This window comes from Branchiostoma lanceolatum, chromosome 4 (genome assembly GCF_035083965.1).
Source record: "Branchiostoma lanceolatum isolate klBraLanc5 chromosome 4, klBraLanc5.hap2, whole genome shotgun sequence".
In the NCBI taxonomy this organism is placed as follows: domain Eukaryota; kingdom Metazoa; phylum Chordata; class Leptocardii; order Amphioxiformes; family Branchiostomatidae; genus Branchiostoma; species Branchiostoma lanceolatum.
In genome coordinates, this window is record NC_089725.1 from 2,616,273 (window position 1) to 2,640,801 (window position 24,529).

Below are 24,529 nucleotides of genomic sequence, written 5' to 3' on the forward strand. Positions count from 1 at the left end.
GTCTTTGTCATTTAAAGCAGGTGTTCTCTGAGTTGATATTGTAGAGCAACAAGAGCAAGAGAGCAACACGTAGGCTATGATCCAAGAATTGCCCCCACAGTGGCACGGTGACATCATAAAATGCTCATCCACGAGGCGTGTAATTATTTCTTGGCACGTAGTATAGTGTCTGTAAGCGTGGGAAAAGTTGTGTCAGGCAGGATAGGCACTACAGCTATCATTCAAGGGGTCAAAGGGTGATATCCTGAGGGTGCTTGATCAATTGTGAAAAATCTGATGCTTTGAGGGCAATATATGGCTGACAGGGTCACAATGTTTGTTTGTTTTTCGGTCTATTGTCAATCAGCAGGGACCTGGAAGGAAACTGTTTGCCCATTGTGAGTTTGTCCGAATAACACATTCCAAGTATGTCTTGATTACTTTTAAACGGCTTCTCCTGTTTTGGATTTATTATTTGTGCCAAGGTGTGTTGTCAGGCAGATCCCCATCTGTCAGCAGAGCTGGGTTGTGTGTCTGTCAGCAATACAGTTCATCTGGAACTCTCACCCAGAGGGACAGAATGTTCAACACTTCCCCTTGCAATGACTGTTATGACAATATTACAAAAACTACATTTAACATAAAAATTTAGAGTACAAAGTGAGACTCAAACCACTGCTCATTGCTGTACAGGCACATACAAATTATTTACATGTAACGTTACCTGCTGTTGTTAATCTTGATTGTGTTCCAGGAGAGTTAGATTTTTGTTTGTTTTTCCCAAAAGAGGAAAAAGGAACTAGAGGTTATCTGGGTTAAGTTGGTACATCCTGGTCTGGCCTTGTCTCTGTTTACACCAGTGACTGGCTGAAAATCCTCTTCTGCTGCTGTTTTTTGCCCTTGACTGAAAAGGCTGAAATATGCATTGATGGCATAGAATTTTTCAGAAAAATATATTAATCATCTTTGATATTTTTAGGGACAACTTTTCAGTCTTGGATAATAGCCAGCAAACAGAATGGAAATTTTTTAGTAGTGCCATGTCCAGGATTTATGACAATTTGACACTTTTATCATTCTACTTAACAAATGATTTGCTTGTTTGTTCGCCTATTGAAAAGTTAACCTGGGTGCCAGCCTTTTTAGCTCTCTCGGTCGCTTCCATAGCCAAAGAGTGACCGAGAGAGAGGAGAAAGGCTAAAAAGGCTGGTACCTATTCTCCAAGCAGAGGTCAAGAGGGCTTGGAGTGGCCACGATCATTAGCTGGTACCTAGGCTATGAAAAAGTAACCAGAAAGGCTATAAAAAAGTAACCAGACAGTTATTGGCTGTATATTACTAGTAGGTGCGCTTTAGACCTACGATGTTATACAGTCGTGCGATCATCGTCGTGGGCGACGGTTTTCTTTAGACACAAGGTCAGGAAATATCACGGGACCCCCGCGGCGCAGAATTCCATTGATGTGCGCGTGTGACCCAAAGTGACCTCTTGCGCTCAAATTCAAAATGGCGGGGGAACCGCTTGTTTTTGTCAAGCAAAAGATTATAAGCTTTTACTGACTTTGCAACAACTGTTGCCCTGTAGATGAGACCTTGAGAACGGTGCTCAACAAAGAAAGAGATTGAGGCTGGTACAGAGATGGACGGGATTTAACCCGAGTTCGTGGCCGCCGCCGGGGATGTCCCAGGGATCGAGGACTGATAGGGGCATACTAGAGAAATAGCCACTGGTAGCAGGGCGTCGCGCCGGAATAATCGGTTACGGATGAGAAAAATATGTTTCCATTGCTGACTGCATGCATATTTACAAAGAAAACGATAGAAACTTTCCTTCCCGGACAGGAAACAGCATGCTGTAGGCTTATTAGCATATCACCCGTTTCCGTCGCCGGCGACGATTCTTCTTTAGACGAGAAAAAAACAGCCACAGGCCCCCGCTGAACGTCGTGCGACTGGGTCCGAGGTGGTCGCACGACAATTCGAGGATTCCCCGTTTATTGCCGTCGCACGATTGTTTTGATCGTCTTTAGACGGCCAAAAAATACCGTCGCCGGCGACGTCGCCCACGACGATGATCGCACGACTGTAAAATGTCGTAGGTCTAGAGACGCCCTTAGACTGAACAGTAGGTCATGTTCCTCTTGAGCCCCGTTCATGATGCAAAAATCAAAACGGTTTGAATCATTTCGGCTACAATCTGGCCTGGAACATTTTGAGTTCACAATGCAAATTTGCACTGACGCTCAGAACGGTTTACGTCGCTTTGCATTATAATTGCAATCTGTCCCGCTGAGTGTAGTATTGTGATCTCGCACCATCTTGTACCTAATAAACCTTAGTTGTCTTTGATTGGCACTGAACTGCTGTTGTGTTGAAGCAATGTTCCTTCATGGCCTTGGAAATTTCTGTGTACACCTCCTAGTTCCAATATACGCCAAGTTTCCTCTGGATCTCCCGATTCCTTGGAATATATATCAGAACTCCCGTGTTTCCTCTAGTCGAGAACTCAAGTTGGTGGCCATAACAAGATTTTTAATCAAAAAACGCAGCCAAAATATCCGATTGACACCTAAAAAAAGTGATGCCGCAAACTGTGACCCCACAAACCTGGAGGTACGACGAGGTCAAACAGTTTCATGCCGCTTTTGTGTTCATGATGACAATTCCCCAAAACCGTTTTATTCTGAACCGTTGCAGACTACCTCGGGAGGAGGTTCAGAATAAAACTGAACGAAATCGTTTTGGAGTGTTCATGTTCACAAATGATTTGATTTATTCTGTCTAACTGTTTTGATTTTTGCATCATGAACGTGCCTTGGTGACAGGATATGTTGACGTCAGAAGTTTTTTCATCAGATCAACTCCCCTTTCTCAGAATCAGTACTTGAACAGTTGGCATGCTTTTGACATGAGATACAAATGTGTCCCTGGGTCATCAAATAGAAATGGCTTCTCAAGTTTCATACAGAGGGAACAGGCTGAGGTCTCAATGGATGACTGATGGTGAGATTGTTGCAAGTCCTCTGCGCCTGTGTCTATGATGATAATGTACGTAGCCTGTGGATGTCATGTTGGTAACATGATGGTCTGCGTAGCATTCCGCATTCTGATTAGTATGAAGCATTAACAAATGTTATGGGTACAATGGCATTAGGAAGAACTATAGATAGTCAATGTTCAGGCATTTGATATGCAGTAATTAGCAGAATTGTTGTTGGACAGGCGCATTCAAGCTGAATTTATGATTACTTTGATAAAATCTGGAAGGTTAAGAATAATGTCACAGCTTGTGTCATTAGACTTTCAACACCACAGTTACTTCATTGTAGGTTCAACTACCTGTATCAATATTATACGGGCTTGCTTGCCTTTTTTCACGAGGTGTAGGGAGCTATTTTAATTCACGGTTAATCATAGCTGGTGCCATTCTATTCAATGTGGAGTGTTTTCGGTAAAATATATAATTGGTTGCTTTGATTTGGTTTTGACGTTATTTCTTATCCTGAATTCATCATTAAGCATAATTGACAAATTCTTCATATTATTACGCAGTTGAATGCTGGATTATCCAAAACTCACAACTAAGCACATGTTTGTGTCAGGGTTTCAAACTAGTTTAGCCAGACAACCCATAAATACAATGGAACAATCTAATGAAGTTGTTCCCAAAGCTTTTCACAAGAACCTGGTTGGGGCTCCTGAATTTACCCATTGTAAATTTACTATCAAGCATTGTGACCCTCTTTTAAAAGTTTGAGAAATTGGTCAATAGGTTGCTTTTGCCCTACATAGTCCATGTGAACCATTCATGCATTTACAAATGTAGCAGCTACAGGTCACAAAAGTGATTGACTATTGCCTTTGCCTGTATCTACGGATTATGACATGCTAAAGCCCTGTGTGTTGAACAACATTCAACTTTACTAATACATGTAGTTAGTGATACTATGGATGTAATGGCAGAAAAAAAGAACAGCAGTTCAACATTCTGGCACTGCTTAGCTGATGCCAAGGTTTCTTTTCTTCTCTGTGTTTCCCACCACTGATACAGGCAGTGGTCTCTTGCCTGCTTAATGAACCCAAGAGTTGTGGAAACAAGGTAAGTTTTAATGGGTAAAACGAGCTGCTTCTGCTGCCCAACTGTTGAAAAATACTGTCACCTGAGAGTGTTTATCCACCATCTCTGGCTGTCCATCCCAGACACTGCGCACAGAATAACACCAGGCTACTGAAGTATGTCAACTCTGAAAACTCTTGTTTTGTTACCTTGACTTAGGGTTCTGCTGTTGTATTGCTTTTGTTTGATATATATAGATGGACAGAGAAGGTTGATGGTGTCTGGATTTCTCTGTAATTCAGTCTCAGTAGTTTCACAGCCAGACAGCTTGAGAATTACATCTACATTGTGGCTTTCTTCGTATTTTGGAGCTAAGGCCTACTTTTGGCAGAAATTTGTCGAGGGCAGACTGTGTGATGCGGAGTTCTACAAGCGGTTCAGAATGACGAGAGGCACATTTTAATTAGCCCGTGCTATATGCTAATCACCTAAACCCTGACCTGCCGCTGTCGCGAGCCCGACGCTTTCTCTTTATACGCACTTTGAAGTTGTCGGGGACTCCTGCTGAATTGTCGGGCGACCAATTTGGAGTTATTGGGAGAAAATTTGAAGACAGCGGGACTACGACAGCAGAAATTCTCTTTACATTGGGTTCCCGCTGTTGCCAGTTATATACTGCTGTCGCAAATGTAAAATGGGTCTAACAGAGTCTTAAGTTTCAAATGAAAAAAAAGAAATAAGCAAATAAAAGGGGGAGGGGCACTGTCCATATTGTGTAAACTTGAATCGTATATAGACAATTTAGGCAAACAGGAATAGGGCCAATAAACTTTACATAGCTACTCCCATCAATCCATTAGCCCAAACATAAGTTTCAATAGATCTAGAGGTCCATCATTTATTCACCTATCTCTTTTTCCATCATGAGGCCAGACAATTATGTTCTGAAATATGTAAATCAAGAGCTCGATGGGATTTTTGGTCACACAGTGAAACTAACTGACAATAAATTTGTTGCTATTGTCTTGCTGCTGTCTTTGTGTATATTGCTACTGAATTGTCTTCCTTCAGGTCGCTGGCTTGTTAAATGCTCTAGTGCACCCATTCTCTACCCCCTTGGTGCCGGGCTCTTTTGGAGGACCAACTAGTTTTATTTGTCAGGTATTCCATGCAGCATAAGTGTCTTGATTTTAGTCCCTATGATCACCAGGTGACTTTGGAGCACTCAGAAGCCGAGTGTGATACCAAGGAGACCATAGCACGGCACAGGTTTTGTCGGACAGTATTCCCATGACTGCCGCTGCCCCAACTTGTTGTCATTGACGTAACAAAGCACACTAAGAGTGTTTGCCTTCGGTGGTGTGTATGTTTAACTGTCAAGCAACCCACCTATTAATGTGGCTGTTTGCATATTTGTGTAATGTCTTGCAGTGGGCTTTGAAACTCACCCCCATGTTCCATCACGACCTGGTTGAACATTGTTACGTTTCAAACACAACCGTGGGAAAAGTAAACTGTTGTAACTGTTAGATGGCAGCGATAAACTGGCCCTAAATCAGTGGCACTTTATTGTCCTCCATCTTGTTCATTTTCGATTGGAACTTTTAATACTGCATTTATTGCTCTTATCTTGACAGTTTCTAGAGATCCCTAACTTTGTACAGACTGCAATTCTGGATTAGGAAGGAGTCCCCAGTAAGCACTTGTGTGGTTAATATTTTCAGGACAAGTCAAGATGGTTCAGCCCATTGCATTGTTTTTTGTAGGGGTGTAGAATCATGACTAAGGTCTAAAAATCTGAATTCTGTTCATTCATCATCAATTGTCAGGGAAGCAATATTAGACTAAAGGGACGTATGGTAGAATTTGGTGGGCAAAAACTACATAAGAATTTGAAATATCTACATTCAGATTCACATTTGTAACTTATTTGTTACTTATTTCCAACATATTCCGTTTTTTTTGGTCACATTTCCATCATTAACTAACGTTAGCTGATAGTCTTTCCTGATGCTGCCTGTATAAATTTTCAACCACCATGACAGTTGTCATTTCAATCTGAACTTAAATTACATCCATGTCTGTTGAAGAGCCAGAACAGCTGTCCCAGAGGACAACTTGTACTACAAGAGTCATAAGTTCATTGAACTTTTCGGTCCATCACCTCAAACTGCAGGGCCTCCTTTTCTGAATTAAAAGCCTAAATAGTCCTACAACAAAGGAACTCGAGGACATCAGATTATCTTGAGAGAGTATCTTAAGGGTGTTAAAGGGACATATTGTAACCGGAACATTGATTTAAATCAATCTACATCATAAGTTGAATCTACCTTATTACACTGCACAGCGATATTCATCACATATGAATGCAACTTTGTAGTAACATGCGAAATTCTTGAAAAAAATAATCATACGCAATTCCCACCAGAGCTTGACTTTTGTCCAATATTCCGACGAACCACGGAACACGCAATCGAACATGCAAAGTTCTGAAGTTTGTTCACTTGTGGTGATTTTCTAGCCTCTACCAGGCTCCGCCGGATGGCTGGAAAAATAGTAGAAATTGGCCGTAATAGAGTGAATAGTGTGCCAAGGGAGTTAGCTACGGAGGGAGTACATTCTGCCATCGATGGCAGAATGTACTCCCTCCGTAGCTAACTCCCTTGGCACACTATTCACTCTATTACGGCCAATTTCTACTATTTTTCCAGCCATCGATGGCAGAATGTACTCCCTCCGTAGCTAACTCCCTTGGCACACTATTCACTCTATTACGGCCAATTTCTACTATTTTTCCAGCCATCCGGCGGAGCCTGGTAGAGGCTAGTGATTTTCCTGTGACGCTTGAACTCTGACCGCAACGGTTGATTCTGGTAACTCTACCGCATTCTACCGCTGGCTTATTTGCATATTATAAAATGTTTTATTTGCATATGACATAAACAAACTTAATAGTTTTAGGAAAATTGCTGTTGAAGTATGGAAGATTTTATTGTTGGAGCATACCTGCTGTGTATGACAGATGGAAGGAAAAGAGTCATAGATATAGTTGTAGATAGCAATAGATCAACACTAGATGAAATACATGCAAGTGTGCAAGTAAGTACATTAATTTGGAAGGTAGTATAGAGTCCATTCCAAGTCACCTTGTGATTTTAACTTTATAAATATTTCTAAAGTTTTCTGAAATATTTATAAAGTTGAAATCACATTCAAATTATTTCAAAAGTATCAAATCTCTTCCACAAATAATTACAATAAATTGAAAACATTTGTAAATTGTGACAATAACAACCCTCTTGGTGACTTGGAATGGACTCTATAGTTGAACTATTTTACCTGTCTGTTCTATGACCAACATTGTCAACTTTCAGAACTGAGTTTTCATCTGTTTTCTCATTGAAATAATAAGTGTCAATTTTATCTGTAAAATAGTGCAAATATGCATTAGTTACTTCAGAACGTTGTAATAAAAAGCGGGTATGATTTTAAGGAACAGTTTCTGAAGCAGGTGTAAGTGAAAACCATGGGAACTATTCTTGCGTCTTTTTAAGAGGAAGTTCAAGTAGTTGACTGTACTGCACTTACATCAGCCACTTGGTATGGGACTGTGTGCAGATACATGATACTGGTGGGAGCTTTACCAGTAGTTCCTTTTGGTTTAGAATTGTAATGGGTCAATTGGTACGGTATTGTGTTCCACCAAATACGTTGATGCCATCGGCATGTACCTGGAAAGCTATGTTTGCCATTGTGAGTGTTTTGTCGTGTTCTAATGTCATCCTTTCATCTGCTTACCTTACAGAGTGGCTACACATTGATACTTGAGGCTTGGGATCGGGACAACTCTAGCAGGACAGGTATGCTACCGCTTGTTGTGTACCATCACTGTCATGGCAAAGAGCTCACGAAGGGTTGGTCCAAAACAGGTCATTAGTTTTAGGCAGACCGTCACTCTATCTAAACCTACACAGACCTCCACAGGCTGGAATTCTAGTCTGCTCAGTTTCAAAACAACCTGGACCAGCTGAATGCTGAAGGATCAAATAAAGCAGTGGCAACTAAAATGGGAGCTATCTTGTGTACTATTAGGACCTACTGTCACTTTCCCATTTTTTTCTTTAAAGATTTCAATTCCAATCATACATGTATGCAAGATGTCAATACCCCTTATGCAAAATTTCAAAGTAGATTTGATACATTTGGCCAAACCAATTGGATTTCTTGGTTTTCAAATTTTTACAGAAGAGTCCTGAAAAATGAAAGCCTACGCCAAAGAGCTATCTGCCAGTCAAAATTTGTCACCATAGCATGTCAAGAGCATGAGATATCAACAAAAAAATGATATTGCAAGGCTTTAGTGTAATTCTATTCACATGGGATGCTTAAACATGAACAGTAATGACCTGCTTGTCACCTTACCGGAGTTTGGACCCCCTTTCTGTGTTGGAAGGTTCCACTAGAATGCAAACCCCAAAAGTGCCGTGACTTTTGTGTGCAATAAAACCAAGCTACTGTTTAAATGAAAACTATGTCTGTGTAGCTTTAATCACAGTTATATGCCTGTTACAAGATCTACGCTTGTTTTTGATGGGTTCAGGGCAAAATGTACGATGACAAAAGACATGCGCATTCACTTAGAACAGTTATCGGACTATGGTCTCCCCCCGTGTAATAAAAACAGACATTCTGTGATAACCAATGCAAATACTTATAATGTATGGATGAATCCATGGAACAAGCTTTTAACATAACATCTTATGGCTAAGGATATTGTCAGGCAGCCTTGGCTGCTGTACATTGTGCACAGCCAAACAAATAAATAAATAAAAATAAGGATATTGAAATAAAAACATTTGAAGTCGCTGACAATTACTGATCAGACCCGTATGATTTTCATTCTAACTTTAGTATAAAGTTGTTGTAAAACATTAAGATAATCATACCATCAATTAAAGAATTGTTATTCATTAGATTATGATTTCTAGGAGTAACACATGTGGTTGTCTCTTTCACAGATGGCATCATCGACAGTTACTCTGTCTCTGGCATGATTCATCCTGGAAATACCTGGCAGAATTTTCAGTACAATGGACCAACAGCAGTTATTGACTACAAGATCAGGGTATTGTGTGAGGAGCACTACTATGGATCCAACTGCAGCCGGTACTGCCGGCCAAGAGATGATTTTGTAGGACATTTTAGCTGCGATCAGAATGGGAATAAAGTTTGCAAGGAAGGATGGATGGGAGTGGACTGCAAAACACGTAAGTAACTTAACGTTGTAAACACTTGTTTTTTTATCTGAAAAAGCCTTCTTTGCTGTTCTTAGAGAATAGCTTCTAATCACATGTTTCACTATCCATTTTATTCCTCTGATATGCGCTGTGGTTTTTGATATTGGAACACTGACTTTGAAACAGCCAAAATTTCCCATTGAACAAAGACTTTATTGGGTTTGTCGAAATCTTCGAGCAGATGTAGGGTCCGACACCTGATTTGCAACTATTAGTGTCTTTTCTAGTATTATACATGTATTTTTGCGTGGAGAAGGGGAACCGTGCACCGTTAAAAAATACTATATACTAGAAGGGAGACAAATTGTTGCAAAAACAGGCATGAAACACCTTACATCTGCTTGGAGATTAAAAGGTTTGTTGCAATAAACAGGGAATTAGTCTTCAGGTTGCAAACTGTCTCTAAAAAATGAAACTTGGAAGTATAAGCTTATGTCAATCCTAGAATCTTGGTTAGTTCAACTGGCATCTTGTTATGACACACTCAACTGAAAGAACGAAGGTTTATCTTAGTTTATTCCTTTCTTTGAAAGGAATGTCGTCTATAACTTATGTATTTGTGACAGTTCAACCCTATCTGGCAGATACTGTGTAAGTGCAGTGAGAGGGATAATTCCTGGCATTCCAGACCCGTTACTACAATGTAGTGTCTCAATGGTGCTGGAATATGTTCACATTAAAGGCACCCAGAGCATTTTATAAGACTTGAAAATTGGAAATATCCTAGTTGGTTTAATCTTTATGAAATTGACAATTGATGCCACTGTTTACTACATTTGCGTTCGGATTTCTTTTCAAAAATGCGCAAAACGGCACAAAAATAATCTAAATGGTAATCTTTTAGTTTCACGCGCCTACTGTAAATACTGTAGATACCATAGCCCCGCCCACCTCCGCCAAAACGTAGAAATGCAAATTCAAAACATAAAAATGCAAATATTTGACGGACATGCAGTCACTCTCTCATTGGTCGAACCGCTAATTGTGATGGACAGTCAGGATCAGTCTATTAGGGCTTGGATTTTCTATCAGTTCTCACCACACAACGACAACGTATCTTTGCTCATTTCATTTCGATATGCAATGGTATAGTGTTATTGAAACTTACTATCTGTAGGAATGACTAGAAAGTTGAGTTTTTCAATTAAAGTTTCAAGCCTCATAAAATGCTCTGGATGCCTTTAACACCAGCAGAGGGATCTCCCTGTTGAGTCCACTGGTAGCAACATCAACAAATTTGCCTCTCAGAATGCGGGAAATAGCATTTAAGAGGGTTCAAAATATCAAAATGTTACCTTGCGCTATCGAAAAAATTGATAACACCCGTTTGCGAACTCCTGTCTTGCTAAGTTTTGCCAAATTTAGTGCTCGCGAACAAAAAAAGACTTACAGTAGTTGCTAATTGGGAGACCCTGGTTCAATCCTGGGAAGGGCATCCCAGTTGGGGCTGCACTTGTCTTTTGGAAGGGACGTAAAATGGGGGTCTCGTGTTCGAGGAGCATGTAAAAGGGGATGGGCCAGCATTCCCTTCCTGTAAAAATATAGTTAAACAGGAAGGCTTCCTGCCCTAAGCGCCACTACGCATGCAGACCGAACGAACAAATGAACACAAGCAGAAGAAAGTATGGACTCATGGACTTTATCATCTCATAACTCATGAGCTGATGATGGGTTATGTCCTTCTATTGTCTCTTGTTGACTGAAAATTATGATATCAGTAAAAATAAAAATCAGTGATGAAGATATTAAGGAATATTTTTAAGTAAACGATTTCATTGACATGTTTGGATTTTAAGCCTCAAAAAGCATTTTCAAATATGAGGCCATACCAATTTAATTTATTGGTTCTCAGATTTTTTCAGGAAAAATATGAAGCGACAGGGCGGGAAAAAAAGAAGAATTTGCTCTACTGAATCAAGCCTGAGGAGCCGGGGCCTTTTGTGAAAAAAATACATGAAATGAATGCACACATCTAGTCTAGGGGTGTATACTGGTTCACTGGAGGTGGATACTGGTTCACTGGATCTCATTCAGACCTGAACAACACCCAAGAACCAAGTCCAAAATAACTGAAAGTCAAAAACTGAGTCAAAAAAACCTGAACGAAGTACAAACATATAACGTTAGACCTTTCTGTTAAGACATCAAATTACTAGTATGTCATCTGCCAAAAAAAAAAGTTTAAAAAAAGCAACCCTAAATCAAGCTAGTTTAGCCTTAATTCACATTTGTCTCTTTCTGTAACTGTTGGTTCAGTTTTCTGGACATGAACATGAGGACCAGAATAAAACTGGAATTGGACCTGATTAAGCCAAACCGGCATTTGCCCCTAGTCATTGCAAGGTTTTAGGCACATAATGTCTGATCAGATTTTTCAATTAGGCCTTCACATTAATTTTAACATTTTTTGAACAGGACGAAATTGTTGAAATTTAAATATAATCAAGGATTTAACCTCCTTGATATAATGCACAAATTGTTTTATGTTTTATGTTTCCCTGCTTAACACGCCTGTAAAGTCCCTTTATTTTACGAAATACACGGCGCGGCCCGCGGGGTAGAGGCTGCTGGTAACCTGTCCCAAATATGCAAATGAGCCGCCATATTGGATTTTTACGTCCGGGGCCGTGGATTCCCGCGCCGTGTATTTCGTAAAATAAAGTGACTTTCCAGGCGTGTACAGCACAGAAACTGGGTACACATTCAGGGGACAACTTGTTGAACACGTTTATGGTGTTAGATTTAGCGCCCGTGTCACGATGGCCGATATTTTGGCTGATATATTGGGCATTCGCTAAAAAGCCATTTTTTGCTGGGCACTCGCTAAAAAGCCAGATAAGACTCTTCAAGTTCGCTTTATTTAACTTCGGATCAATGGATTGACTTGAAACTCAGGATTAATTAATGGGAGCATAACCTGAACATATTCCAAGCAAAAAAAATTAGATTCGTGCAGCGCGGACTTCGTCAGAGTGGGCGTTTGTGGGCATTCGCTAAAAAGCCTGTCCCATGTTCACAGACAGAAGGACTGACACGCACACACATACACACACACGCGAACGCTGTGCAAAACATAACCTTCTTGGGGAAGGTATAGGCTGTTATCACTTTTATCAATGTTTTCTAATTTTTTAAAACACTTTCTTCCTGTATTTGCAGCTGTCTGCAGAGTAGGTTGCAACACAGCCCATGGACAGTGCTCTGTCCCAGGACAGTGCAGGTGGGTGTTTTTTAAAAATACATCTTTGACAATCTGAGTCGTATTCAGTTTGAAAAATTCCAGGGGATGACATTGCATCTCCACTCGAAGGATACACTTGTCTGGACTGCAAGGCCATCTTCTTTTGGTCCGTCCTGTCCTCTCCATACTTATTGTTGATGCTGGTTGTCATGGAAACAGATCTGCAGAACCATGATGTAATTTGCTTGATTGCTGTCTGCAGTTACACAGGGTAGCCTTTATCGGTTGACTATAGGTCTATAATTTTTGTCTTACAAGTTGAGACTACTGTTTGATCCTTCAATGTGCTCATCAGTAATCGAGGATAATTTCTAAACTGTCAGTTTTAACCGAGTGTTGGAGAGTGCACGTTTGTTGCGATGGTAAGCCCTGTGATGGTGCATTACAAGCTTGAATCATTCCCTTTGAAAGTCAACCAAGTGGATGAGGGCATGTGATGTCTTTTTTATAGTAAACAAATAGTGTTTGCTTATGTGCTGTAGGGCACTTTAAGAGTGTTGGGCCTAGAACCAGGGGCCGTGTCTGCTGGTGCATGTCTTGTCCCTCCTGTTAGTCAAAACAAAATGGAGGTGGACAACTTGTGTTGTGGTCTTGGCAGTCAGCCAGGAAACTTTACTAGGATTTGGTGTTGGTCCAAATTCAGGGCATTGTTTGCCGATATATCAAGAACTTGTAATATCTGTTTACAAATGATAAGTTTATATTTTCAAAAAAAGTTAACACATGAAGTAAATTGGACTTTGTTGCAGGTGGTAATTGTTTGTCGGGGTCATATTATTCAAATATCCTGGTTTATTATTTGCTTTTCGAGTTTGACCCGAGATATTGTGGAAATATGGACCCTCTGTACGGACTTTAGTGAGACTTGTGATTGGTCGTCGCCTTGTGGTATCTCCGTTACAACAGCAGCATGCTGTCACGTACTCCAAGGGGTGCACAGGTGTAGGGTGACTCACTCTGAGAGACTGTACATCACCCCTGCCAATATGTCCAGACATGCTCAAGTACTTGTTTGCCCACTTCTGAACTTTCCCACACTATGTATGCTTAGCTTCATAATGACAGTCTGCCCACTAGCTGCCCTTCCTTGTGTGCTAAACTGATTCATCATCACCTGTCAGGCATGTTGTTTGCCAAAGTTGCTCTACCTTGATGTTTTTTCGAAGATTATCTCTTCCCCTTTCACCTTACCCTTTCCCACCAAAATGGCCGCTGCTAAATCCTCATAAACACCCTGTCAACATTCCTGGGTCTGTCTAATTTCATTAATCACGAGCTACAACAGTGTGGTGCTGCAGCTTTTAAGTTGAGCACACTGGCACACTCCAAACAATCATATATGTATACAGTTACATGCTGCATTGAGTGTATAGGAATGCACCACTGCCGGCAGCAAGTTAATCTCGTGTATTTATAGTACTCGTGGCGTACACAGTCTTCCTATTCATGACGCGAGCTTTCCCGTGAGAAAGTTTGCCGGTGTATGCAAAGTAGGTGTTGCGTCCTTTGTCATTTGATGACGGAGTTAGAATTAATAGACTCAAGGGATTTCAATTTGCACTCTGCAATCAAACATTGAACCCTTATGCAAATAATTGCAGGAGGGGTGATGTCCGGGAGATGGTGACAGGGGTAGCGGCACGATTCCTGCACACTCTCCACCATTATTATTCAAATAATTTCACAGCTTGATGGCTGCTGTCATGAACTTAGTGGAAGATGGTATTTAGCAATCAGGGCATGACATTCTTGGCCCTGGAGCAGGAAGGGATACCTGTACACCTATTGTGAAGAGACCTGTCCTCCCCTTTTAAAGTTGGTTTCTTCTAAGAGTTGCCCAGTAAATGACAGCAATTAACGCCTACCTGGGCAACTGTCTGGAAGGTATCTGGAGCCCTTTGTTCTTCACTCAATGGAGCATGTCCCAAACAAGAACAGTCCGAGAATAGCCTGTGGGGCTATAGTAGGTCAACTATCCCTCTGTCTTTGTGTACAACTTTTAGTTTGCGTCATTTTTTCCATGTGACGTTTTCAACTCAACTGGAAGTTTATCCAAGCAAATCCAGCACACTTTAACATACTTTGTGTAACAGTATCTGCCCTGAGGCATCTCTTTAGTAGTATGGGGGGATTTGAATCCCATCTTTACAGAGTATAATGTGTTGACACACCTTATTAGCTACCGTTCTGATTGTGAAAGAGAAAAAAGGGGGCAAGGGGAGGGATCTGACTTCTTTGGACCAATTAGAGTTTTTGGTAGGCTGCCAACAGGTGTCACCTAGGTGTTGGCCCACCCATCTTTCTCACTTGACATCACACAGACAATAGATAATCCTGATAATGATACACCTGTCTAGAGGCATCTCCTTATCAGGACTTTTTGGTTTTGGTTCCCACACTCTGGAGGCGTAGGGTAGTTAAGTACTGTCACTCTCCAAGGATGGCAATTGCAGCTGGTATAAATCTTCTATTGTTGTGTACTACAGACGGTTCCTACCGGCAGACTTCCCAACCGTTCATGTGGGACTGGGGGATAATGAGGTTGTATCATGTTGAAGAGACCAAACCAAGCCATAAATTTTCATTTATTTTTTTGCTTGAAGGCCAGTTCTAGACGTCTACTGTAAAGCACTTGGGGAACTACTGATTAACTGTTGTTGAATAGATTCCTTCCACAAGTGTCATTAGAGAAGTGCACTTTGTTGAGTTTTGCTGTTTAGATGGCCATTTAACCCATTAACAGACCCCTAGAACCACTCCATTGTGTGGGAAAAGTAAATGCCAGCTTTGTGAATGATGGCACACCTTAATAAGCTGAAAAGGACAGGTTGTTGCAACCACCTGTTGCTCCCTTTGTCTTTCCTTTGAGATTATTTCGAACGTTTGGTGGTACTGTAATTTGGATCAGAAAGGAACATCCTTTTGTCTTTGTCGGCTGCATGTGATGATTGTTTTCAGTTACATAAGAGCGTGGGAAGCTAACTTTTTGAATGTGATCCACTGTGGGAAAATATAATAGCTTGAGAATGATATTGGTATGATAGACAATTGACCTATAATTCATTGTGATCTTGAATTGCTGTAGATGCAGAAATGTTTGACCTGGATTTATGTTCGCGGTTTTCGCGGGGACCGTTTCACCGCGAGCGTAAAATCACCGCTATCATTTTTGTCCAATGCTGTAGGAGTATGTGACTATAGCGCTGCGGCGAACTTAAAACCACTGTGAACACTCCATTTTTGCCTAAGCGCGAAATGAAAACCTCGCGAACTTAAATGCATTTACAGTAGGCTCCCTGATCAACAAGCCCCCAAGCACATCTAAATCAGTAGCTGGAGCAGTGAATTTGTATTGTCCAAGACCATGTAAGGGATTATCTGTTGCGACGTATGCTTCCTCACTTGTCACTTGGAACAGGCAGTATCTTTTTATGATATGCTTGTCTTATTAATTTAAGAAATAGTATTTTAGTATCAGGTAATAAAATTTGGAATATAGAAAAATAAAGGGAGCCCCTTTCATATGGCTGTTGCATCACCTTTTACCCCCTTTTTAAGTATAGTAATGTAAATTGGTGAAAGAATATTTAGACCCTCAACAAAGCCTTTGGTTCCATCCTACATGTTTATCAGTGTATCATTATTCTACTGTTTGTATGTCCACTGCTATGCTTATACATTGTGTAGGAGTAACATCCACTACCATAATACTGCCACGTTTACTGAAATTTCTAAAGTGATATCAATTTAGCAAAGGAGCAACTCATCATTTTTTCCCGGTTACATATCGATGTTATAGCTTACCTTTGCCACTTATGTGTATGTTTTCTTGTCTCTCTTGATCTGCTAAAAATGAAACATCGCAATCGTAAGATGTTGCGGAAATGCACCGAGAACAGGCATGCGCTCGGGAGGGGGTTCCATAACATCACCAGGAAGAAACTCGGCAATTATCTTGCCGTTATTCACCTTTACACATCAGCTGTTGTTCCTTTCTTTTGGGGTAGTGAGTGCCCGAAATATACAAAGATGTCTGAGAATGCAAAAAATCACAGGAAAGCGTATACGTCAACTAGTTATGAATTTTGATTTCACTGTAGCCCATCACAACTGCTATCACCTAAACCTTGCGGCGGCTTCGTTGCTAGTCTAACGGTCTTATCCAAAAATCAAGATCGTCAAGATCCCAACTAGTCCCGCGTGCCCACCACCCCTCATAATTGATATCTTGAGGGTCAAAGTGGACATGGTAGGTGGACCGGCGGCGGCAATGTTCAATCCAGTTTTGGATGAATCCTAAGTGTGCCATGCAAATAAAGACATTTTCTTTTGACTGTTTATCAGAGACGATTTATTGGTTCCTGAGTAAAGCTTTATTACTAATTTTCGTCTCCCATTCAAAGACTAATGGTATCGACATGTAGTCCCCAGTTGCGGCGGAGGGGTGCAAATTATTTGAACCGCGGTTTGGGCCTGAACAATAGAAGGTTCATAATCCTACTATAAACTGCTGTTCCTTGGTGAAAAATTCATCTATAAATACCATGCATAAAGTGTGATGCAAATAGATACAAAACATTTCTCAGTGTTTTATAGAAATTCCCCCGCCCCTTCAAACTATTGGTTTCGCTTAAATCTTCGCGGGAATTTTCCTGTTACGCAATACGGGGGAGGAGTCGGCCTCACGCAGATGCCTTAAAAATGGCGACATTCTTATTTGCGCCAGGTCAACTGCAGTTACAGCTAGTATACAACCGTTCTTGACGATCAGATTTTGACACAAGTCTTCGAATGCCTCGTTATTGGGGCCTTTTTAAACACCTTGATGTCTGAAGTGTGCATACCTCGGAAATCACTGTTCCTGCACTAGTAGATCTCATTAATTTCATCGCTTTTTAAATTTGGTGGTATTTTGATTAGTGGTGGTATTATGGTAGTGGATGTTATATCATGTTGTCAACCCTGCATTTATATATATATATTTATAGTAAATATGTTTTGGAAATCAGAAATTATCTACTTATAGTAAATATGTATTGGAAATCAGAAATTATGTCATTTCAAGGAGGTCATTGGCATTATCAAGAAGACAATACTGTAGTTTCTTATTATCAAAGGGACCGTAATAGTGACATATGACTCTAATAGGACATGTTAATAGGAAAACTTATTTCATAATGTTGTTATATCACCATTGGTAGATCTGGACACAATGTATTTTACTATTTTTATTTTAAGGCCCACAACTCGAGGTGCGGGATCACAACAGACTTTGCATAATATGCAAATTCGATGTAGACCGTTTTCAGCGCGGATGCAAGTTTGCATCGCGGAGGCAAAATGTAATCTGTTTCAATTCGGAATATATCCGAAACGGTTCAAACCATTTTATTCTTTTAATCATGAACGGAGCCTTAGTCGCTTACTCGTGACAAGAAAAGAGTTTTGTCGTGGCTTTCTAGTGAAACATCAAGCGACTCAAGAAGTACGTCTCGTTTTCTTTTGCAGATGCCAGTATGGCTGGCAGGGTCCTCTGTGCGACCAGTGCATACCTTACCCAGGGTGTGTGCACGGGAGCTGTAACAGTCCCTGGGAGTGCCTATGTGATACCAACTGGGGTGGTCTGCTCTGCGATAAAGGTAGGTTATGTACAATACTTGTATTTGTACATGATGAAATTCTATGTTAATCAATCTTACGATCAATACATTCCACAGTACAAAATGTATTGTACCGTTTTGTTTTCTGGCATGAACCACTGACAACGACTATGTATTATACTATATCAAAATGCGTGAACTTATTGGAAACTCATAATTCGACCTTAAACTTCATGTCCTAATGAAAAGGTTTTGTAAGAGCAAGCTGCTTGCTGCACTGCAGTGGAGGGTTCATGTATATGAAGCTTAAGTGACTTTCCTGCTGAAATAATCCAGACTCTGCAACCTCCCATGACACTGGTAACAATTAGAGCTGTCTGGGAAAGTGGCCCAGTTCTGAACCCACCACATGACCTTGCTCATATGCATAGTCATACAAACTCCCCGTCTATTTTGGAGGAGTTTCCAGAGTCCTGTGATCCTATTTTGTTGTTACTCCTGGTACCAGTTCTCAGCTTACAAAAGGCTCCTACAACACGGCTACTTCTTAGTGTCGACCCACCCATGACCTTGGCTTTATCTGCAAACTTTGTTTACTGTCCTAACATATCAGCCGACACCTTTGTGGATGTGTGTTACATATACCTGCTTTGCTTGGTATTTCTGGCCCGCTTCTTACAAAGACGCAGTAGCAGCATTGTTCAATGTCAAAGCCCCATAGATCAAAGATGGGAGATTAAAATGTCCCATGCTGTCTTATCCCGCATCTTGATTATGTCAAAGTGACAGATACCGGTGTCAGGGCTCAGGATGGTGGGAATGTTGCACAAACTGCCCTGAATGTCTGGCATGTTTATTCAAATGAGAGTCAAAGCTTCAGGGTTCAAATCTAATTGTGTCTGGTGTCATGGGAAACAAAAAGATCATATAGTGGGATCAGCTTTTTTTTCTTAAGTGGTATACCAACAATGCACTAAGTCAACAGATTTTATTCATAGCACCTTACAAAACAATGACAAAACAGTAGTTTTCAGAAACCGTAACATGTTTATGATCAAGACTGTCTTCTTTTGCATACTCGAGCTTGTATGGAATGTGGTGAAGAAAAATTAGTTGTTTGACCATAAACCTTTCTCCCTAGATCTGAACTTCTGTGGGAGACACCAGCCCTGTTTAAACGGAGGCACCTGCCATAATGAAGATCCTGATGAGTACAGGTGCGAATGTGTGGAGGGATTTTCGGGAAGGAGCTGTGAGATTGGTAAGCATTTTTGTCCACAGGTTTCTCTTACAAGATAAACAATTTTGCATGTTCGTGTACTTTTGGTGACGCCTCAGGGGCAAGCCAAATGGTATAGTATTGTGTGCTGTGTGCAAAAATTGTACAGGAATGTGTCCACAGGAGTTTCAGTCCACAGGATGATAACTCAGAAATGCATGGATGGATTGTTTTCATATTTGGTTGGTGGATAGGTCTTTATAAAACCTTGAAATAATTAGAGCCCCTTAGTGACTTTCTTTGGTACTGCAGCGGAACTTCTGGTTTTTGAATCCCGTGGTCTGAACATGCTATGGTCATGATTTGATGGTGGTAATAGCTCTTGGAAGGGAGAATAAATCGTGTCAATTTGGGGTCCCTTAGCAGCTTTTTTTAAACCGCAGGAGCTGATTTTGTTTCAAACATTGAAAGAGAATAACTCAAGAAGGGGTTGATCATCATAGCTTGTCATTCATAGCTTGATCATCATAGCTTGTTGTTCATCATAGCTTGATCATCATAGCTTGTTGTTCATCATAGCTTGTCAATCATCATAGCTTGTTGTTCATCATAGCTTGTCAATCATCATAGCTTGTCGTTCAAGAAGGGGTTGATGAATCCTCATGATTTTTTGTACGTAGATAGATTAAGTGATGATTTACAGAATCATAGTCTATTTTTGCAAATCGGGCAAATTGCATAATTGATTAGGAAGGTTATAAATCTGCTGCATACCATTATAGGACTCTCAAACACATGACATATATGCAACCAAGAAAGATGAATATCAATAGATATCAATCATGCAAATGAACACATAATTTACATAATTAATGATAAAATACTATAATTCCATAGTGGTAAATGATCGGGATTTTTTCTTGCAGCATTTGGAAGATAAGTAGGTGTGTACATGATCAGACACAAATTATGCATATGATGGCCTCATTTACATAATTTGTGAGGAAACGCTATAATAGACTTCTTTTTGCTTAGATAAGACTTTCATGCTTTGAACAACTTGTGTTACTTGGTAGAGAAGGTGATCAACTGATATATTATATGCAAATGAGGTCTTTATTTGCATGTGGGCTATCAATAGTAACAAACGATAACACTAACAGAGACCATCGTCGCCATTGTAATGTCTTTTTACGCTGTCAATCTTGTTTTTTTCTCCCACAAAATGAAAGGCTTATCATTGACAAAAAGCACATTTTCCACATGAATTTTTCTAGAACATGTACCTCAATCTTACTAATTCACAAATGTTTGTTTAGTGTATGTCGGCAACTTGGGTATTAACAGTGAACTTCAAGTTAGAGCAGATATTGACAATTTTTTATATGCAGTGAAATATCAAGGATATGTTATTTAACCATTCTTCATGCACTCATTTTCTCTCTTATTTATACCGCTCTATCTTTCAACTATCGTGTATGAGAATTTATTTCTACTTGTGACTTGGTAATACGATGTGTGCTGTGATACAAACCATTAATATATCTTAAACAGGGCAACAGGGTTACGCATGCCGGTGACCTTTAAGTGAATCCAGTATAGTTCCCATGGCCAGTAGGTGTGGTACACAATACGGATAATCTATCATCACAGTACAGCAACGACTCACTGGTCTGTGATGCCCCCAGGCAACAAAACAAAGTCATTTGAGGCCCTTTTTCACTCTTCAAAAGATATTGACCCAGTACAATTCATTACATACATGCTTCTCATAGTTGTAAACAATTGTTTCTGATAGATCTTCATATTCTTTTGATTATCAAATATCTCATATTGGCTGGTAACTCATTTTCGGTGTGATTAGTCTGTGGTCTGGCTTTTCTTTGACAACACAGGTATGCTGTGAGTTTTAAGGACGTGGTTCTAATTGTTTATGTGTTGTTCCACATGATATGTTGACGGACATGTATGGTCGGAGTAGAAATATTATCATCCCAAAACATGATCTCATATATTCCTAACACAACACATCGCTGGGAACACATTTTAAAAAGATTTATGACTGTATGTTTGTCAACACATCTTATTGCATATTCTCTTGTCATAGTTTGTCTTTATTGATACATTTTCTGGATGACATCCTCTGCAGACTCCAAATTTAGTGTGTGTAACGTAACATAATCAATTAATGTCCGATTTATTCAAAACGTATTTATCTTAAAACTGCGCGGACAGAGCCAAATTTTAAACCCATGGTCAGAAATATCAGCTCTTCTAAAAAGCAAATGCATGGTCTGTAAGTTTTTATTCGCCTTCTTAACGCCGTGCCAGCATGTATTTATAGTGAGGTATATGACGAAGAATTCTGCTAGGGTAACCCATTATCGTCCACTTCATCTTTTCCCTTCTAGCGCTATGCTTGAAGAACATAGACCAGAACATAGACCAAAAAATGCACTGTAACTGTCCAAAGTAGTCTACAGACAAATGATAGTAAAATCACTGTCTGTCCCGCCACTTGCTTGACGAGATGGAAGAAAACAGCGTTTATCTGTGAATTTCCCCGACATGCGCGGCACGTGACGTTCACGTGGTAAACGCATGGCAATTATGCTTTGCCGTGCAAAAATTAGCCTCCGGTGGGGGGGTCGCTAGGTTGTATCAAACCTTCCTAAAGCTGGTAAGAGTTTCAAACCTCGAATCACCATGGATAGTTTGAGTATCAAAGAAAGGTTTAACGTCAGCTACTTTTAAAAGATACTAGCTATCGTGTAAGTTAGAGAAACATGGTGAAGTTCGCGGTGTCGAATTACATATGAAATACGTTATGCGTGACGCTTCCGTGCAACTTTTTGTTACTGGTTCAGGAGTTTATTCTGTTATGTCGCTGGACGTAACCTTTTTTCATTGTTTTGTATAATAGAGAGAGATGGCTAAGGATCATACTTATGACGTTCTTGATTGCTCATGAGAACAGGCTTTGGCATAATACACCGCGACATGTGGACATGAGCCAAACCGGACGTAAATAGGTTCTGCACGTAAATAGGTCATGTTACGTTGGGTGGAAAAAAAACAGGTGGGAAAAAAATGATATCAATATTTTCAAACTACAATAAAGCATGTAAGAAGAATTGAAGCAATAAAGCATGGTATCACATGCTGATGTCAACATTAAAATCATCATAGATCCAGTTTGTATAGCACATCAAGAATGCAGAGACAAGGTTTCCTGTGCACTTGGCACGGGAGTCTCCTGAGGCAGACTGACTGTGACTATATACATGTAATGCTGGTTCTGCTCAATTCGTCTCAAGTGAGGTTCTCTCTGCTATTGCTGTCCTGCATGACTGTACATGTCTGACTGAATTGCAGTGCCTCAGAAATCCACTGTCTTTTTATTCTGTCTTTAACAAACAGAGAGCTGGACAATGGTCTACTCAAATTGCATGACATTATTTACTTCATCTGGCCCTGTCATCGGATTTATTAGTTGCTCACATTACAAAATAACACATCTGATAACATGTTGTTGATAATAATGGCACAGCAATAAGTGACTAACTCCAATTACAAGTTTGGTATGAGGCCTGCATTGTGTCTTTCTGTAAGTTGGTGACGAGTAACAACTAACTACAGCTTGCATACACAACTAGAGTTCCACGACCTCATACCTTCGCCAAATGAATTTACCCTTTATGACTGACATACAATGTTTTAAGAGTGTTTCTCATCAATTAAAAATCATACCATAATCATAATCTTGTTCTCCACCCAAAAAACAGAAGTTGTCCAAAAGTATGAGCTTAACAAAGGTTATGCTAACATTTATCATCAATTATGCAAATGAGGTCCTTATTAGCATAATTTACTGCAACAATGTTGACATTCACATAACTTCGTAATGCCACAGGTATGAAATTGCCATCATTTGCCAGTATGGAATTATAGTAGTTTCTCATTAATTATGCAAATTTTTTCTATCTGTCAACATTCCTTTCTTCCTCAGTTACAAATTTCACTTATTTAAAGTCATATCATGCCTCATTAATTATGCAAAGCATACAAAGCATTACTTAAGCTATTTACATACCAAAAATCATGATGATTTGTCAATCCCATCTTGAGTTATAGTATTTTCTCATTAATTATGCAAATGAGGTCTTTATTTGCATAGTTCATATCTGTTAATATTTCTCTCTTCCTCAGTTACATGTCATATGTTTGAGAGTCCTATTATGAAATTTGGCGAATATATAAACTTTCGTCATTAATTATGGAAATCAGATCCTGATTTGCATAATAAGTGTCTAATCATGTACATCATCACTCAAGCTATCTGCATACCCAAAATCATGACCATCCATCAAGCCCAGTGTTCTAGCCAGCGCCCGTCATTTGGCGGGGTTTTGTCGCTTATGACGGACAAAAATTTTGCCCAGCCCGTCATTTTTGATGGACAAAATTTGCCGTGTAAAGATATATAGACAGAGGCGCAAGATTCTAAGCTCTGTGACAGAGCTTAGAATTTTGCATTAACTCCAGAAGATCAGCGGAAGTTCGCCACGAGGCCGATCTAGATCATTTGTAATGCCCGCCGGCGACAACCCCAGCCAGACACTAAGAGCGCTGTGGTTGTTGCTTGTATAATATTTGGTGGCCGCCGAAAACTCGGCGTCATGCGCTGCCCTCCCCACTACAGTTTTGGCCGGTCGCATCGGGCTGTTGTCCTTTTCTCTTTTGTCCCTCTGGGTTCACCGTCAGTTATTGTCATCAAAGAAGCCTAGAAATTCAGAAATACTCCTATAGCTATCAGCCCTTCTTTAATCTTTGTAAACATTATGAAAGTTTCAAGCCGGCTGAGTTACATGCGCTTTCTTCCCGCGATAGAGACGTCAGATATTTCAGTCCACCAATTACAGCACACGTCTCCGTCGTGTCAAGAAAAAACGACCAATGACATGCAAGTCACGCTACTCTCGAGATTTCAGCTAAGCGTGAATTTGCGAGATGTTAGGGGAATGGCGGGGATCGCAAGGATCGCATGACGAAGCGGCTGTTGGTAACACATTCAGTGCAGTTACCGGAGAAAGTTACCCTGGAAAACATGGAAGAAAAAGAGGACGTCTTTATGGCG

General features: G+C 40.2%; 1 protein-coding gene and 1 long non-coding RNA gene across 3 annotated transcripts in view; one reads left to right on the forward strand and one right to left on the reverse strand.

The window, feature by feature from the left end:
* LOC136432231 (uncharacterized) overlaps positions 1–24,529 on the reverse strand; it is a 42,404-nt gene that overhangs the window by 7,539 nt on the left and 10,336 nt on the right. The gene's annotated exons all lie outside the window — the stretch shown is intronic.
* Positions 1–24,529, forward strand: part of LOC136432225 (protein jagged-1-like) — a 58,015-nt gene that overhangs the window by 5,789 nt on the left and 27,697 nt on the right. For both annotated transcript variants that reach the window (XM_066423286.1, XM_066423287.1), the window contains exons 3-7: positions 7,841–7,895; positions 9,054–9,302; positions 12,492–12,552; positions 18,082–18,212; positions 19,315–19,434. In XM_066423286.1, the coding sequence (XP_066279383.1) occupies positions 7,841–7,895; positions 9,054–9,302; positions 12,492–12,552; positions 18,082–18,212; positions 19,315–19,434 (616 nt within the window). The remainder of the gene's footprint in view (positions 1–7,840; positions 7,896–9,053; positions 9,303–12,491; positions 12,553–18,081; positions 18,213–19,314; positions 19,435–24,529) is intronic.